Source organism: Thalassophryne amazonica, chromosome 3 (genome assembly GCF_902500255.1).
Source record: "Thalassophryne amazonica chromosome 3, fThaAma1.1, whole genome shotgun sequence".
Taxonomy (NCBI): Eukaryota; Metazoa; Chordata; class Actinopteri; order Batrachoidiformes; family Batrachoididae; genus Thalassophryne; species Thalassophryne amazonica.
Window position 1 is genome coordinate 63,299,906 of NC_047105.1, and position 18,684 is coordinate 63,318,589.

The 18,684-nt window shown below is 39.6% G+C and overlaps 1 protein-coding gene across 3 annotated transcripts in view; it reads left to right on the plus strand.

The window, feature by feature from the left end:
- Positions 1–1,781: 1,781 nt before the first annotated feature.
- LOC117506860 (WD repeat-containing protein 82-like) overlaps positions 1,782–18,684 on the plus strand; it is a 38,970-nt gene continuing 22,067 nt past the window's right edge. Inside the window, exons 1-9 of one of the 3 annotated variants that reach the window (XM_034166524.1) lie at positions 1,782–2,148; positions 3,722–3,822; positions 3,951–4,017; positions 8,919–9,018; positions 9,880–9,996; positions 10,074–10,229; positions 10,328–10,397; positions 10,474–10,616; positions 17,966–18,139. In XM_034166524.1, the coding sequence (XP_034022415.1) occupies positions 1,988–2,148; positions 3,722–3,822; positions 3,951–4,017; positions 8,919–9,018; positions 9,880–9,996; positions 10,074–10,229; positions 10,328–10,397; positions 10,474–10,616; positions 17,966–18,139 (1,089 nt within the window). In that variant the 5' untranslated portion in view covers positions 1,782–1,987. Of the gene's footprint in view, positions 2,149–3,721; positions 3,823–3,950; positions 4,018–8,918; positions 9,019–9,879; positions 9,997–10,073; positions 10,230–10,327; positions 10,398–10,473; positions 10,617–10,977; positions 12,319–16,448; positions 16,990–17,779; positions 17,858–17,960; positions 18,140–18,684 lie in introns of those variants that run through there. The other 2 variants (XM_034166523.1, XM_034166522.1) reach the window with 2 other exon arrangements.

An 18,684-nucleotide genomic window follows, 5' to 3' on the forward strand; every position in this document is an offset into this window, starting at 1 on the left:
TCTTCATTGACCCCTACCTGGCCACCATATTGGATTTTCAAGTGGCCAGCACTTTTTTCGCAAACACTGATTTATGAAGAACATTCATGTCAAATCTGATGCTTGTATCACCAAGTGAAGGATTGTTTCAGTTATCTGCTGCACTAACTCTCTCAATTTCTGTCAGGTATGCAGCAACCTCACAGGTTTTTATTTTGAAATACAGGCTCTTATTGTGAATGTGCAACATTAGCACTTGTTATCTAAAATGACTGATTTCTCAAAAAAAAAAAAAAATAAAATATATATATATATATATATATATATATATATATATCACCTTGATGTTTTCACGACTTGAAGCCTCACAAAAAATACACAAGTGTGCCAAAGGATGAAAGTCAGCTCTTTCTGCTTTGGATACACTACACATATAGTGCAGCAGATAACAGAATATTTACAGAGGAATCCTGCAAATGGTGATAGAAGCACCAAAGTTCATCATAAATACATTACTCTTTTGAATAAAACGATTGGCGTTTGAATTTTCAATAAGCTGCCAGGTAGGGGTCAATTGAAGAATTACACAGGGGTCAAAATTAAAAGACGCTCCAGTCATATTGAAAACTATACCACATTATTTATCTGATCACAAAGATCCCAAAAAGGTATAGTTTGAACTATCTGTGACTGAATGTTATGGGGTAAAAACAGCAAGAATGATGATAAACATCAATTTCAGTTTGTACAGGAGTCAAAAGTAAAGTTGCTCTAATTTTGGTTAAAAGTGATGCAAATTATTGGTTAAGAGGGTTTTAAAAATGAATGGTTTGCACAATGTATAATGCTTAGTTATCATGTTAAAGGTTAAGATATGTCACATGTCATAGAATCCAATGGTTGTCGACATTGTTTGACCTTTACTTTGCAGACCAAACATTCAACACTGTCAAAACTATTCAATTTATTAATCCTATTAGCTCAACCAATAATTTGCACCACATTTTACCAAAATTGGAGCAACTTTAACTTTTGACCCCTGTACAAAATGAAATTGACCTTTGTCACCATTTTTGCTGTTTTTACCCCATAACTCTATAAGATTCAGTCACAGACAGTCCAAACTATACCTTTTTGGAATCTTTATACTCAGGCACAAAATGTGGTATAGTTTTAAATATGATTGGAGCGTCTTTTAATTTTGCCCCCTGTGTAATTCTTTAGTTGACCCCTACTGGCTTCTTATTGAAAATTCAAATGGCCAATCGTTTTTTTTTTTTTCAAAAGAGGAATGTCAAAGAAGTATTTGTCCCGGATTTGTTGCTTCTATTGTTTCATTTATCTGCTGCACTAATAGAGGAATCCATATCCCAGACATGCTATGCAAAAACAGAACAGGAGAATAAAGAGCAAGATTAAAAAATTAACAGGAAATGTAACTGGGGACAATACTAAAACTTTTACTCCAAATTAGTAATAGCAATCTTAAAAAAAAAAAAGATTTAGCTACGTTTCGAAACCTTTGCAACATGTTTCGGAGCATGCGATCAGGAGTCTGTATCAGAAGAGGAAGATGTGCTTAACGCTGGCACCTGATGGGCGGCTCATGAATATGCACCCATATCAAATGATGAATTTCATACTTAAAAGTTCACTAGAATATGTGGTGTTGTTGTTGTTAAGGCCACGGATAAGAGAAAGGAGCACCTCATCAGTTCCCATCTTTCCCGGTATACCTCCATCCACCTGGTGGCGGTAATGTACAATGTTGTACTTTGCCAACTCCCATTCAACATAACAAAACATCACCAAGAAGAAGACTCCCACTCGCTCCCTTCCTTTTTTTAAGCTAGCGGAACTGCTGTTGTAAATGTGTCCATTAATTTAATGTTTTGAGTCGAATGAGCAAACAGAGCTGAAAGACGAGCTGAATGCGCGTCTCCCAAGAGGAGGAAAGGTTCTGTTTTTGTGTTTGTTTGTAAACAGTAGACTGTTTTCCCCCGCAGTCATGCACATCACAGACAGCGTTCTGAGAAGCTTCAGGGTGGCCAGAGCTTACAGAGTCAACTCCAGGAAGGTCAACTGTGTGGACTACAGTCCGAACGGAGAAAGTGCAATATCAAGCAGCGACGACGACTGCATCGTTTTGTATGACATCCAGGAAGGAAAGTAAGTTGAAGTAGCCTGTTTGACAGGCACACATTTGGCCATAGTGATGTCGCCCCCACTGAAACTCGCCCTAGGTGAAGTTACCCCACTGTAGTAACGTAATATCTATAGTCTGTGTTCTTGTAATAAATTATTTATACACAACAGTGGCATAATACACTGTTCTTACTCAAGTTTTGTTGGTGAGGTGATGTATTAGGGTAGAGGAATGTAATTGTCAGGTAAAAAAGCCATGGGAGAAGCAGGGAGCACTGCCCAGTTCTATACATCACACCGGCAGGTCCCTTTAAACTAGTCCTTCTTAATGATTTAAAAAAATAAGCATGGATAGCTGGAGTGGGGTGACTTTGCCTGGACTGGGGTGGCTTCACTTGAGGCAAGTTTGCAGTGGGGCGATTTCACTCGCTCCCATTGATGGGAGAAGCAGGGAGCACAGGGAGTTCTATACATCGCACCGGCAGGTCTCTTTAAACTAGTCATTCTTAATTATTTAAAAAATAAGCATGGATACCTGGACTGGGGTGACATCACCTGGGGTGAGTTTGCAGTGGGGTGACTTCACTCGCTACTCCTGAGATACTTTAAGCTTCATACAGTGGCCACACTATTACACCACTAGCAGCCTGAATTACAATGCAGGATGGATTCATGCTTTCATATTGTCCACACACATTCTGAACATACAATCTGAATGTTGCACCAGAAAATGAGTCATCAGACCAAGCAACATTTGTCAAGTCTTTCATTATTTCTTCAGTTTCTTGTTCTTGAGTGGTGTGGTCTTCTACTGTCGTAGTCAGTCTGCTTCGGCATCCATCTACAGATGCTTCAGTGTCCATCTACAAACACATGACTATTTGTAGATGTTCCTTAGGTATAACAATTGCATGTGTTCTACGCAGGGTGTGAATACCTCAAAATAACAAACAAAGATCCTCATTCCAACTCCAGAGTTGTTAAGACGAACAGATTCAGGAGTCTGTAAAAGTCAGAGTTTCTCCCATTTTTCCTAAAGAGCTGCTACTCACAAGATGTTTGTTAGAGACCTTTCTCTGTAGACCATAGAGATGATTGTCATTTGTGGAAAAAAAAAACAGTACTTTTGCAAAAACTCAGATGAGCTTATATGGCACAAACAACCACGTCATGTTAAAAGTCAGTTCAGTTGTCTTTCTACTTTATTCTGATGCTGGGTTTGGATCTCCACAGATTTTCTTGACCATGTTTACAATGCCTAAAAGCATTTAGACAAAAAGGATAAAAATCACATGTAAATAAAAAAGTTAAAAGCACAAAACATTGTTTATTACATTATAGTTACAAAAACTGCTGGGATAAAACAAACTGCTGGGATAAAACAAGGCAATTGGTGAAGTAATTATAGGCAACAGAATAAATATGTTATATATTCTTTGTCTATATTTAAAGACAACAGAATGTGATTACCTATTGTCAACTGGCAGGCATTTCAGAAACTGAAATCCAGTGAACAGAATGTAAGGTACGCCACATTGTACGTTCTGATTTTAGTTTATCAAATGATTGACATGTTTCATTGTTCTGTCTTTGTCAGGCCTAAGCGGACCCTGTTCAGTAAGAAATATGGAGTTGACCTCATCCGCTACACATACAAAGATGCACAGACGGTGGTTTATAGCTCCAACAAAGTTAATGGTACTGAATGAGAGCACCATGCAATCCTAAAGTATATGCAGTTATACATATGTTATATATGTCACATTAACCTTTTGGTATATGTTGTTGTCTCCTTCCCCCCCCCCTTTTTTTGTGTGCTTTTTAAGATACAATCCGACACTTGTCACTCACAGACAACAAGTATATTCGATATTTTTCTGGTCATACTGAGAGGTGAGTAGAGGCAGCTGCATGTATTTATTCAGAATTCAGTACTTTTTGCATGTTTTCACTCTAAAGTTATCATAGGAGCTGTCAAGCTACCTTCTTGTACAATGAGGGTTTTTTTTTTATTACCTGCCCAAAGCTTTTATTTAGCCGTCAACATAATTCTGTCACTATCTGATATCTGGTGTTATTTTGCTGTGTTAAAAATGTATTTTTTTGCTTGCAGTGATAAGAGTTTTGTGTGAGTTCCCATGGCAAATGTTTCTGGGTTATTTTTTGTTGGATTTAGTCTGTGGTCTGATTTCATGATGTTAGTTTTTGTAAAATCATTTGGAAATGTCTCTGATGAGCAGTGATGCCGGTAATGCGTTACTTGGTAACGTGTTACTTAGTAACGCGTTACTCTAATCTGACCCCTTTTTTTAGTAATCTAACGCGTTAATCTTTCCAAATCAGTAATCAGATTAAAGTTACTTCTCCAAGTCACTGTACGTTAGTGTTATTTTTGCATTGTGGGTCGATAGCAGCATTAAACTTGGTCCGTGGGCAGGGGGTCGGGGTTCGACTGAACTGTCCACTTTAAGCGAGCTGTGAGCTTTTCATCCGCGGTTTTCTGCAACAGCTACGACTCGTCATCACCTCTTAAAGCGCGGTGACAACAGCACACCTACACTGAGCTTCACAAAGACATTTTTATGCTTTTTTTCTCCTTTATTTAGAATTCTGAGCTGAGCCGCTCCGTATCTGCTCTTTAAAAAACAGCTGATCCTCCGTGACACGTCAACAACTAACACTATTTTCCACTCAAATGCACCTAAACTCTATTTCTGAGGACCACATGATGTGAAAACGCAATAACACTTTCTTACCTGTAAATCTGGTCATGTTTTCTGCATAAATAAATGTTATCCATTCTTTGTGCTCAAACACCAAAGCAGGGGCAAATCCAGATGGAATGGGGGCGTGGGGCAGGGATGTGCCCCCCCCCCCCCCCCCCACAATACCCCTAGATTAAAGGTCCAGTTTTGAAGCCTTTTTTTTTACTAGAACTACTAATACTACTTATAATCAAATCAAATCAATTTTATTTATATAGCGCCCAATCACAACAAACAGTTGCCCCAAGGCGCTTTATATTGTAAGGCAAAGCCATACAATAGTTACGGAAAAACCCCAACAGTCAAAACGACCCCCTGTGAATAAGCACTTGGCGACAGTGGGAAGGAAAAACTCCCTTTTAACAGGAAGAAACCTCCAGCAGAACCAGGCTCAGGGAGGGCTCCCCCCCCCCCAGCAGTCTAAGTCTATAGCAGCATAACTAAGGGATGGTTCAGGGTCACCTGATCCAGCCCTAACTATAAGCTTTAGCAAAAAGGAAAGTTTTAAGCCAAATCTTAAAAGTAGAGAGGGTGTCTGTCTCCCTGATCCGAATTGGGAGCTGGTTCCAGAGGAGAGGAGCCTGAAAGCTGAAGGCTCTGCCACCTATTCTACTCTTACAAACCCAAGGAACTACAAGTAAGCCTGCAGTCTGAGAGCGAAGCGCTCTATTGGGGTGATATGGTACTATGAGGTCCCTAAGATAAGATGGGACCTGATTATTCAAAACCTTATAAGTAAGAAGAAGAATTTTAAATTCTATTCTAGAATTAACAGGAAGCCATTGAAGAGAGGCCACTATGGGTAAGATATGCTCTCTCCTTCTAGTCCCTGTCAGTACTCTACCTGCAGCATTTTGAATTAACTGGAGGCTTTTCAGGGAACTTTTAGGACAACCTGATAATAATGAATTACAATAGTCCAGCCTAGAGGAAATAAATGCATGAATTAGTTTTTCAGCATCACTCTGAGACAAGACCTTTCTAATTTTAGAGATATTGCGCAAATGCAAAAAAGCAGTCCTACATATTTGTTTAATATGCGCATTGAATGACATATCCTGATCAAAAATGACTCCAAGATTTCTCACAGTATTACTAGAGGTCAGGGTAATGCCATCCAGAGTAAGGATCTGGTTAGACACCATGTTTCTAAGATTTGTGGGGCCAAGTACAATAACTTCAGTTTTATCTGAGTTTAAAAGCAGGAAATTAGAGGTCATCCATGTCTTTATGTCTGTAAGACAATCCTGCAGTTTAGCTAATTGGTATGTGTCCTCTGGCTTCATGGATAAATAAAGCTGGGTATCATCTGCGTAACAATGAAAATTTAAGCAATGCTGTCTAATAATACTGCCTAAGGGAAGCATGTATAAAGTGAATAAAATTGGTCCTAGCACAGAACCTTGTGGAACTCCATAATTAACCTTATTGTTATATGGCTGGGGGGGCCTGGCTGCCGGTTTGTTGCTGTCTTTTGGTTTTCCTCCCAGGTGGCGTGCGTTTGGGACTGAGTGGCTGTGTTGCTGAGGCTGTCAGGACCTCACCCTGATCACCTGCGACTCGTCAGGACTCACAGCTGTGGTGCATCTGGATGGATTGGAACATGTTGGCATTTAAGACTGGAGTGCACAGTGTGTATTTGCCAGAGACTCGACCTTGTGACCAGACGGGTGAGATCGTCGTCTTGGGAGCCATCTCATCAGCAGCGGATGCTGAGAACGTCCAGGTTTGATGCACAGTCTGTGAAAGAGGAGGGGGTGAGGTCTCACGCTCGTCAGCACACTTCCTGAGGTACGTTAGATTTTGTGACTAACAGTTATACAGTCAGTAAATGTGGTGTCCCTCACACCTTATTGTATTGAGCTGTTTGTTAGTCATGTATCAGCTTTCACTGCAGTGGAGTTTTGTGAACTGATTGTTCCATGCCTGCAGGTTGGGAAGCTGATCAGTAATCAAGCCAGGAAGTGTTTGCTGTTTGTACACCTTTAAGTGTTCTGTGTGTAGAGTGTGGACTCACATAATGGTTCCTTCTTTCACAGACTCGGTTGTTGCGGCCACCTGGGGGGTGTCGGCGGGGTCCTTGGGTCCGAAACAACTTCTGGCTCCGGACCGTTAGCGCTGCTGGGAGCGCACCACGCCAGGCCGCACCTTCTGTTATTATATTATCACTGTTATGTATTAAATTCAGTTAGCCTTTGAACCGTGCTCTGCTTATTTCATACTGGGTCCTTCAAACGCTGGTCGGTTCTCCGAGCTGCGTCCGACACATAACACTTATTCTGTGAAGAATATTCCCCATTTACATGAACAAATTGTAATCTATTAGATAAATATGATTCAAACCACCGCAGCGCAGTGCCTTTAATACCTATGGCATGCTCTAATCTCTGTAATAAAATTTTATGGTCAACAGTATCAAAAGTAGCACTGAGGTCTAACAGAACAAGCACAGAGATGAGTCCACTGTCTGAGGCCATAAGATCATTTGTAACCTTCACTAATGCTGTTTCTGTACTATGATGAATTCTAAACCCTGACTGAAACTCTGAACTCTGAACCCTGACAGAATAATAATAATAATTTCGACAAGTAAAATGTTTAGAGATTATTTAAATGTTAGAAAAATGTTAGAATTTAATAGTTACATTTATAAACAATGTAGGTTAGAAATTGCAAGTTTTACCGTCACAGTGCTGTCAACAGTTAAATATGAGGTCAAGAAAGAGGTCTTTATTTTACTTTTTATCAAACAAGTATTTATTTTCATTGAAGCCAAGAAAGGGTGACTGTAAAGTGAGTTTTGGCAAAACAAGTATCATTGTCATGTTGAGGTGGCAGAGGGTTGTTGTCGGCAGCTGGAGAAAGTAACTAAAAAGTAACTAGTAATCTAACTTAGTTACTTTTACAATTGAGTAATCAGTAAGGTAACTAAGTTACTTTTTCAAGGAGTAATCAGTAATCAATAATTGGATTACTTTTTCAAAGTAACTGTGGCAACACTGCTGATGAGATGCCACAGTGGATATTAAGTCTCACATTTCACGTCCTGATCTGAGACTGAATGATAAAGTGTAACGTGCTGCCGCTTGTCCACACAGCAGCAAATGTGAGACGCCGTTACAGATTTTGCTCTGAAGTTTGCGTCGTGTTGAAACTACAAACAAATGGATGGAAGCATTGTTCTGCTGCAGGGAGATGATTTAAAGTTCATCAGCAATAAATTCAAATGGGTCTAGTTCAAGCAAAAAGGACCAAAACACTGACCTGAGGTTTTTTTAATCATTTATAAAGAAAAGCTAACACTACTGGTAAGTCTTTGATCTTATAATATCATGTTTTGAGAGACTTTGTTGTCAGTCGACAATATTCAAGTTATTTCACACAAACCAAAATACGTCTTTGGAATGAATTTATTTAAAACAGTCTCTGTGCAAACATGATATTTTAGTCTGCTAAATGTGCATTTTATAGTTTTTTTCTGTTAGTTGGCCATGAAATATTCATGTGGAGGAATATATGATAAGCATTTAACATGCTCATAGAAGTCAAACATTGATGTGAAAAACGTTTGTGCATTGTTTTGCACAACATTTAAGTTGCTAGTATCCCAGAAACGCTGACGTCAGCACTGGATGGAAAAATCCGGGTTATTGTGTTTCCCATTTATAGGAGAGACTAAAAATCCAATTTCTGTAGTCAAATGTTAGATAAATGTAGAGAGAGAACAGTAACAGTCCAATGCAAATATGTGGTTTTATCAAATAGTAATGACGCCATATTCTAATCAATGTGACACACTGTGTATTATAGTTCTGTAATCATGCCAATATGGGAAAATATACTTTTTATGAGTAAATGAGAAGTAGCTTATTAATCAAATTGCATGTAATCTTTCAACATTTTCTGAGGGAGGTTCCTCAGACCCCCCACTGGTCAATGTCATGAAAAAAATTGTTTTTTTGTTTTTCCTTCCTTTCTTTCTTTTTCAAAGGCCCACTCACATCACTGTGCTTGTGTGGATATTTTCAGAGTTATCGCTCTTTCCATGTCACCAGTGGATGATACATTTATCTCTGGTTCCTTGGATAAGACCATTCGGATTTGGGATCTGCGCTCTCCTGATTGTGAGGTGAGCAATCAGCCAAGAAAATAACATTCACAGTCTCTACATATGTATATTTAATGCTGCACGTGTTTAGAACCTTAGATCTGAACTTCCCAAGTTACTACAGTAAAAGATATCAGTAATAAACAACACCATTTGAGTTTTTGATGTGACCACTGGGTGTCCCCAGACCTGCTTTGGAACTCTTGTGACACCTGGACGATTGCAGTCTCAGATATCAGATGGGATCATCACACAGTAGACAAAACTGCATTACTGGAATATAATATGCTGTAAGCAGAGAATTAAGAAAAAGGTGCTGTAATGTCTGCAGAAGAGACGTTAATCACCTATTCAGTCCCTTGATGAGAAGGATAAAATGTGGATAGGGGAAGAGACATGATGATGGCCTTGAACAAGCCACTGAGGTTTGTTACAGTTCAGCGAGTAGCTAAATTTTGATTCTTTAATCTGTAATTCACAAGATCATAAAAGCTCACCGTTTAATTTGATACATGTTAGACTTCTGTAGTAAGGAAAGTGATTAAAAAATAAAACTGTTTTTAGTCATCATGATGATAAGAATAGACACTTGAACTGGGACATAATTGTTGACAGGGGCAGATATGAGTAAGTACATGAAGTAATTGTTTTGAGTTAGACAAAAAAAAAAGTCTAATTTTGTTATTAATTACATACAGCTAATGCATACAGTTTAACATGAATGAAGTAAAAAAAAAAAACTATTGTTGAAGCATTGTTTATACGTATGCTGAGGTGCTGCAGAACATTGTTCTTGAACTGCATTTGAGTAAACATTTGATGAAAAAAGCAATATCTGTTTAGCTTTCCTTCGATGATGTATTTGTGTTGTTGTTGTTTTAGGGTCTGACTAACCCACTTGGAAAGCCCGTCTGTTCCTTTGACCCTGATGGACTGATTTTTGCTGCAGGAGTAGAATCGAAAGCCATTAAGTTATATGATCTTCGTGCTTTTGACAAAGTAACTGACCTTTCATGTGTATGAACAGGACAAGTGTTTGTTTTTTTTTAAATGACGTGTCATCTGTCTGTTTAAAGGGTCCCTTTGCATCCTTTGAAACAAGGTTTAGTCGTATCTGTGACTGGACCGGACTCAAATTTAGTAACGATGGGAAGCAGATTCTCATTTCAACCAATGGAGGGATGATTCGTGTCCTTAACGCTTTCAATGGATCTGTGCTGCACACGTTTTCTGTAAGAGGCAAATGGCTGCTTTCCTACTGAATTGCACTTGTTTGTATTTTAGCCTGACTTACATTTCTGAAAACGTTAATTGTTTTACTCATTTTAAGGGTTACAACAACAGTAAAGGCATATCCCTCGAGTCCTGCTTCACTCCTGACTCACAGTTTGTCATGACAGGTAAGCCTCAGTACCTCAATGTGGCAGGTGAGCGTTTTCCTGCAGTGACCATTTTAAACTGTATCCTGGTGTCCAGGGTCAGAAGATGGGAGAGTCCATGTGTGGAGCACAGAGAGTGGGATGAAGGTAGCCGTGCTGGACGGGAAACATCCAGGACCCATCAACACTCTGCAGTTTAATCCCAGATACATGACTTTCGCTAGTGCCTGCAGTAACATGGTAAAATAAACCGTATCACATATAATACCATACTACTACATACAAGCCATACCACATGAAACCATACTAAATAGAAGACATACTACATAAAACCGTACCACATACAAGCCATACCACATGAAACCATACTAAATAGAAGCCATACTACACAAACCTATACTACATGCAAGCCATGCCACATAAAACTACCACATACAAGCTATACCCCACAAAATCATACTAAATACAAGCCATACCTCACAAAACCACACCACATGCAAACCATGTCATAAAACCATACTACATACATATAAGCTATACCAAATAAAAACCATACTGCATTACAGCACTTACTGAAAATTTCTCCTCTCACTCTTAACAGACTTTTTGGCTCCCGTGTGTTGACGAGTGATCATGGAAGTTGTCACATGAGTTGCCGTTCAGGAATGCTTCAGTGTTATGACCAGTTAGTTAATTTTTGCAGACAAAAAGGTTTTTAAAAACATATTTTATCAGGGTTTACAGTTTTGTTTTGTTTTTTACATTTATCTGCACAGATGTATGAGCAAAATCTATTTGTGTTTTGAATGGCTTTTTTAAAATACAGCTTCTAGTGTATATTTGGCTAATATTTTTATAATGTATCTTAATGCATCATGTATAACTCATGTACAGATTCTTTTAAAATTTGTTTTCATTTAAATATATGAAAAGAAATGACAACAAGAGCTGCTGTTTTTCTTCTTTTTTTTTTCTTGTCTTGTTTGTTTTGTTTTTTTGGTCATCAAAAAATTAGGTAGACCAATAATTAAGAGGCACCTCCACAAATATAAAAATTTTAGAAAGATGTTGATAACATGCTGAAAGTTGTTCTTTGTGTTTAAGTAGTTCTGAACTTATATAGTGAGAATATCAATGGGTAAAAGTTATGAGTCAACTAGTCAGGTGCCATTAGTTGTTGAGTATTGGACTAGTTGTTGAGTACTCGAATAGTCAAGGAATAATCCTGAAGAATAATGAGGGCCAATCTAAGCAGTGAAATTCCATATTGACTTAACAACTATTAGTTGAAAACGTTGGTTAGTGTAGTCATTAAAAAAAGAATCAGATACTCAGTTGGGGCATGTTAAACTGTGCATCCAGTGCTCACATAGTTGTGACCAATTGTGAAATTTTTAAACAAGTTCAAAATTATCATGAGGCTGTGACTTATTGTTCCACAAAAGTGAATAATCTGTAATTTGCACAGATATTGGATGTTATGTGTCCTTAATTTTACAGATGCCTTTGGTTTTTATTTCATTATTGCATCTAGACATAACTTGTTAAACATACATTTTTGCTTTGTAACATGTTATGACCAGGGGTGAAAGTAAACCGGTGCGGTCCCGAACTATGTACTGGTGAAAGATTGAAAGTTGGTACGTAGCTGTGGTAAGACCAGAGGGCTGTTGCCTGCCAAAACCCACATTCAAAACCAGTCAGGACCACAGTTTCACCATAAACCCATCTACATTCAATATGTCATGTGAAACGCACGTTATTCTCCTCGTCAAATGCTTGTAAGTCATCCTGAAATCCCTCTGAAGTGTCCATGCAGTGATTTTGATCGGTACGTGAAGGACTTTAACACCTGACTGTTACTCACTGTCACTGTCAGATTTTGGCAGGAGGACGTTTAGTGTCAAAAATCTCCCAAATAAAATGTGTGGCTCTCACAGTATTTTGTACTTTTATTCCAACATCACAGTATGCAGCTCAGACATTTTTTGATAGATGATTGACATAACATAAATGTGTGCTGCATGAATGCACTACGGGGATGCGCTTGGTTTTCTCACCACCACATTGTGTACTGTGGGCTGTTAGTGGTCTTTGCACTGGGACAAATAAGATTCTGACAGAATTCTAAACATTTTTGTAGTTGATTTACGTACATGCTGTCACCTGTTATGTTAGGCAGCCTGACTTGACTATTTTTAGGACGTTTCAGGGGAAGAAAAAAGGAATAAAACCAAACACTGTAAAAAAGTTAAAAAAAAAAAAAGTTGAGTCAACTTAAAAATGTAACGTAACAAACTGTGAAAGGTTTTATGTTGTTACGATTTAGAGCCAAGATCCCCGATATGCAGACAGCCGAGACTCAAGGGTGCATTCAAACAGTCAGGGATTTATTTACAGAGAGTTTAGTTAAACTCAGGAACAGGTAGGTGTCACAACAAATATACAGACTAACCCAACTCTGGGTGAGGGATTCCAAAAACAGCAGATATGGGGAAAAGTGTCACAACCAAAAAAGATTTAACTCCACTCTGGGTGAGGGATTCCAAAAACAGCTGATGTGGGAGTGGTTCTAACAAAATATATTCTAACTCCAAAGACAGGGTAAGGAGAAAATCCAACAACAAAAGGTGTGTCACAAAAGTAGATAAATATTCACAAACCCAAGGAAATAACTGCTCACAAAAAACTAACCATAAAAAAAACCCAGAAAACTCACTACAAAGAATTCAGTGATTACATACCACTGAAGTAAACACTGAGAAACTCAAAACTAGAAATTAACAACCTGACACGCTGACTAGACATACAGAAAATTACCGCAACCAGAGATGAACAAAGTAAATCAAAAAACTACATAATCCACCTGGATTACAAAACTGAAAGAACCATTAATAACAAAATGACAACATACAGCAGAGACACACATACGGCAAGCAAGGAGGGACATAAACAGACATGCAACAATGCAGAACGGTCCACACATAATTGGCTGGGAACAGACAGCAGAAGCATGACAGACTGTAGGCGCACGCGCCCACATACACAGCAACATAGAACGAGACACGATAGGCACACAAGCCAACACAGGGCACAGACATAATCACAAAGGAGACAGCTAAGACATGAAAGGGGACCAAACGTCTAATGCTCAACACACACACGTATGCACACAGGAAGAGGGAGGACTGAGACAAAACCCACAGACACCACTGACAGCCCACAGGGCGTGTCCGAACACACACACAGCTTTACAAACGCAGAGGACTCAGACAGACAATCAGCAAGGAAGCACAGACACAGATGACATCACAACATAGGGTTTCTTAACTTCAGGCCTGATATCTGTGCTGACCTGTTCTCAGTAAACGGAGGTTAAGTTGACTCAATTTTGCATTACAACTAGCAACTCATATTTGGTTCAGATAGAAATGATCTTATGAATGAACTAGTAACTCAGAAAAGCCAGACGATTTAACTTCATGCTTCCTGAAGTTGAAAAATTACAGGTCTTTTGCAGCATGTTGCGTTCATTTTTTAGTTGGATTAACTTTACATTTTAATAAGTCCTTTCAGCTCAGGGTCACCGCAGCATCTGAGGTGGATCTGCATGATGATTTGGCACAAGTTTTACACCAGGATGCTTTCCCAGACACAACTCCGTATTACATGGGCAGGGTTTGAGCCGGGAACCTTCTGCACCGGAAACAAGTACACTTAACTGCTTGGCCACCACCACCCCGAACTACCTCATTTTATGCAACCTGTTTTTAGCATTTAATGACAGAGACAAATAGTTTGACTCAATCCAAGTGTTTATTCTGTTTATACGTAGATGCCAGAGAGTAGCTGTTCAAGATTTCTTCATTGTTGTCAGTGACTCCAGAGAGTCAGAATCTGTTTATAATAATCTTGTTCAGTGCTGAATGTGATGTTCTGAAAAGAGAGAGAATTAACTGTTCATGTGTTAACCAGTCATTGAAATTAAAATAAGTTGCAAGGATTCTGAATGTTCTGAATATTTGCTCATAAGCCTCTCACAGTAAAATATTTAATGTCATATGTCACGTGTTGGCATACCGTACTGTTGTAACGTAAAGGAAGCTGAGCCAAAAGGTGAAGCTCTCGATCTACTGCTCAATCTTCATTCCTACTCTCACCTATGGTCATGAGGTTTGGGTCATGACAGAAAGAACTAGATTGCGGGTACAAGCGGCTGAAATGTGCTTCTTTAGGAGGGTGGCTGGTGTCTCCCTTAGAGATAGGGTGAGAAGCTCGGTCATCCATGGGGATCTCGGAGTAGAGCTGCTGCTCCTTCTTGTTGAAAGGAGGCAGCTAAGGTGGTTCGGGCATCTGGTAAGGTTGCCCCTTGGGAGCCTCCCAAGGGAGGTGTGCCAGGCACGTCCATCTGGGAGGAGACTATGGGGAAGACCCAGGACTAGGTGGAGAAATTATATCTCCACACTGGCCTGGGAACGCCCCCGGATCCTCCAGTCAGAGGTGGTCAGTGTGGCCTGGGAAAGGGAAATCTGGGGTCCCCTGTTAGAGCTGTTGCCCCGCGACCCGATCCCGGATAAGCGGTTGAAGATGAATGATGAGTGATGTTAAGTGTTTCAGTTTGTTTTTTTTCTCCATACATGTACTAAAATATTAAAATGTTTTGGGTTTTTTTCCCAAGGATGCTCAAGGAGCAATGGACAATATAAAGCGATAAAGCAAGAAATTAAAACTACTTTCACCTCTGGTTATGGTACAGACATTAGCGAATATGCACACTGTGAGCACATGGTGCTGAGTTCAGTGCTACTTGTAATTAGTAGTAAGTTAGTAACCTGTAATAACTGTGTGACAGAAAACCTTCAACTGTTGTTGTGGACGGTTGTACTCTATTACCTTGTATGTGGAATCAGGATGTTAGTTGGTGCCGAAAATAGTCAGGAGGAAACCACCCTTAGCCTCTTTCCTGGCAGCACGGTGGATTAACGGTTAGCACTGTTGCCTCACAGCAAGAAGGTCATGGGTTTGATTCCCATCTGTGGCCTTTCTGTGTGGAGTTTGCATGTTGTCCCTGTGTTTGCATGGGTTTGCTCCACTTTCTGCCCACGTTTAAAGACATGCAAGTTGAGTGAATTGGAAATCATAATTGTGCAGGTCCCCCTTGCAAAAACGGTCTCGATCTCAAAGGGACTAACCTGGTTAAATAAAGGTTTAGACAAAAACTTCAATTCATCTTTATTCTTTGCTGGAAGCATACTGAAACTTAAGAGAGTCTTGGAGGTTTCCCAGTGCTATGACATAAAGTAATCAGCATTCAAGTCAGAGGGCATTGTAACTCAGCTATGGGGGGATTAATGCATTAAATTGTCTCACTAAATTGAAATACTTAAAAATGTTATTTGAAACAGATTATTTTTGTTAATAATTTACCCTTAAATTGTTGGAAAATTATGCTGCCTGAATTACCCGACTAGAAGAAAATTAGCTGATACTGCAAGTCTCAGTTGACTTGTCGGTCCAACTATAGATAAAATGGGAAGACAATATTGCTTCAGTATAAACACTAAAATTAACTCTGTAGATGTAAACAAAAGGCAAATCAGTTAATCAATCTGTGAAGGAGTGACAAAAACCTGCTCAGTGTCATTGTGAAGAATGTGAGGTTTTTTTTGTTTTGTGTTGGTTTTTTTTTGTTTGTTTGGGTTTTTTTTGGTGCACATAAAGTGGCGTGGGGGAGGCTCTGTTGAATAATGTATAGATGCTTGGGTTATGTACTCACCACTAAGTGAATAATGGATGATCTCATCACAGGTAACCTCACAGGTGCACACTTCTGTTTCTCTTACCAACCTGTGTGCCTGAGTGTGTGCGTGTACTTGCATGTACCTAAAGGATGTGACCCCCCCCCCCAAAAAAAAATACTTTTGCTTTTTAATTGAATTGGTGTTTTTAATCTATATTCATTGCAGGCTAAAGTCGCCTGCCTCATTCATTCCTTTTAATTAACATTTAAAGGTAATTCTATTTATGAGCATACATAAAATGTACGAATGCTAAATCCCTGAAATCCACCAGTGATGGTGAAATGTAATGGTCAGTTTCTTGCTTGGTGTCACATTTCTGTGACCAGGTGGCTGGAATTTGAGATCATGCTGTAGCGTCTGCTTGAGCTGATGGTGCCCGTCTATATGAATGAGTGAGTGCCCTGTCCATGCTGCCATCAGAAGTGGATTCCTCAGAGGTATCCGAGTACCATGTGACTATAGGTGTCTTGGGAGAGGCTCCCCCACCAAGACTTATAAACTTGTCATTGTTATGCAAATGGTTTTAGATTAGAGGTTAGAGCGGCATATCCGCTGACAGGCACGTTATTACATATCACCCGCAAGTTCCGCAGATTGTGTTTCAAGTGTTTGGAATCTCCTGAGACACCCACGAGGCATATATGTCAGCGGTGTGCGTGGGTCCGTCTATCTGCCATCAGAGGACAGGGAGAGTGCCTGCTGAGGAAGAAGAGCAGAGGCAAGTAGGTCTGGACCTCGTCTTTACTGAGTGAGAAGATTGTGAAGTGGTGAAGCTGACTGCCAAAAGATGTCACACCAAACTGGAATTATTGGTAAGAGGCTTTTTAAAGTGAAAATAGAAACTGTGTCCTGTTTGTGGTTGCAGAAATTTTAGTTTTACATTTAATTTTACATTTACTTTGAATAATTTGTTATTCGTATCCTTTAAGATGTGTCACTCTCAGTTTCAGCTCCTTGTGATGTTTCTGATATGGTGTCATATTTTGTGCTGTCCTCTAAAAGCTTTCTGGCTCAGATTGTTACTTGAATATGTACTGAAATGTCTCTGGCATCACATATCGTCTGGATGTTTCTTTTCACATGCATCATTTCATGCAACACTGCTACTACTGCATGTATAAACCTCTAACCATACACAAGATTAAGTCACATTTAACACCTCTTTGGCATTGTGATACACGCATGCACAACAGTGAGCTTCTACAGATGTATAGTTCACTTCTTGTCTGTGTGTTATGGCATTTGGTAATCGGAGCGTTGGAGGGGACGGGCTGGCGGAAGCACCTTTCTCAGCTGATCTTACATCATTTATGAGAATGTTGTGTTTGGTTTCCAAGGTTACAGGGGAAGGGAGTATGGACATTTGGAGTCTTTGCAATGACTTGGTGTGTGTGTGTGTGTCACCTGTCTGAGTCACTGCAGGTGCAGGTGTGATAGTGTGACCACCTGGCCGTGGATCAAATTTTCTTCCTGAAGTAGAGTCTCAGGTTCTTGCTTACCCAACTCTGTCTTTACTTGCTGTCACACCCCCCCCCCCCCCCCCCCCCCCCCCCCAAAAAAAAATAAGTTTTGACTCACTTGCCTTATATCTGATTACCTTAGCAACACCTGAGCTGAAACTGTTTCTGGCCCGAGCAAGAGGAGGTGCCGTCAGAATAATGAAGATTGTTATCAGAAATGGTAAACATTTTGTGCATGTCTGAAAATGATTTCAACAAGTATAAAGCTTCAGGTGACGTGATCTTAACCTGAGATGTTTACTGACACATGCTTTTGACTGCAGAGGAGCTGGTTTTAGATTCATACAGAGAACCGGTACAGAGCTGGGACAAGGATTATGACCAGTTCCTGCTTCCTTTGCTCACGCCTCAGCAGCCCTGCTACATCCTTTACCGTCTGGACTCCCAGAATGCACAGGGATATGAATGGATCTTCATTGCTTGGTCTCCTGACCAATCACCAGTATGTCTGGAGACTATTTCTCATGTCACTGCAGAAATCCAAATGTTTGACTTCAGATGAAAAATGGGGTGCAGTGAGAGAGTGTGTGCACAGTCTTCAGATTACGCCATCTGTTTATCAGAAGGATATCTAAAAAAAAGGCAGCAGTGGCCACCAGGACCCTGTGATTAACTAGTCTTTATAAAACAACTTGATAGGTCTGTCTCGTGTTGCACAATAAAAGATGCCAACATGGCCCAAAATAGGAGGTTCACTGGTTCTTACCTGTGCCCATCAATACTAAATATTTCAGAGGTAAAAGTGCAGTACTTTCTATCCCCCACAAAATATTACTAAAATCTGACCATAATTTTATAAGAAAACCTGCTGACAAACAAGGTAAAAAGATGCATTTACACAAATATCTAGGCTTTCAAAACCAGTATTATACACAGGATTAACAATAAAACCACACACACACACACACACTTACTTAATTCTTTGTGGCATAGATTCAATAAGTTATTGGAAACATTTCTCAGAGATCTTGGCCCATATTGACATGA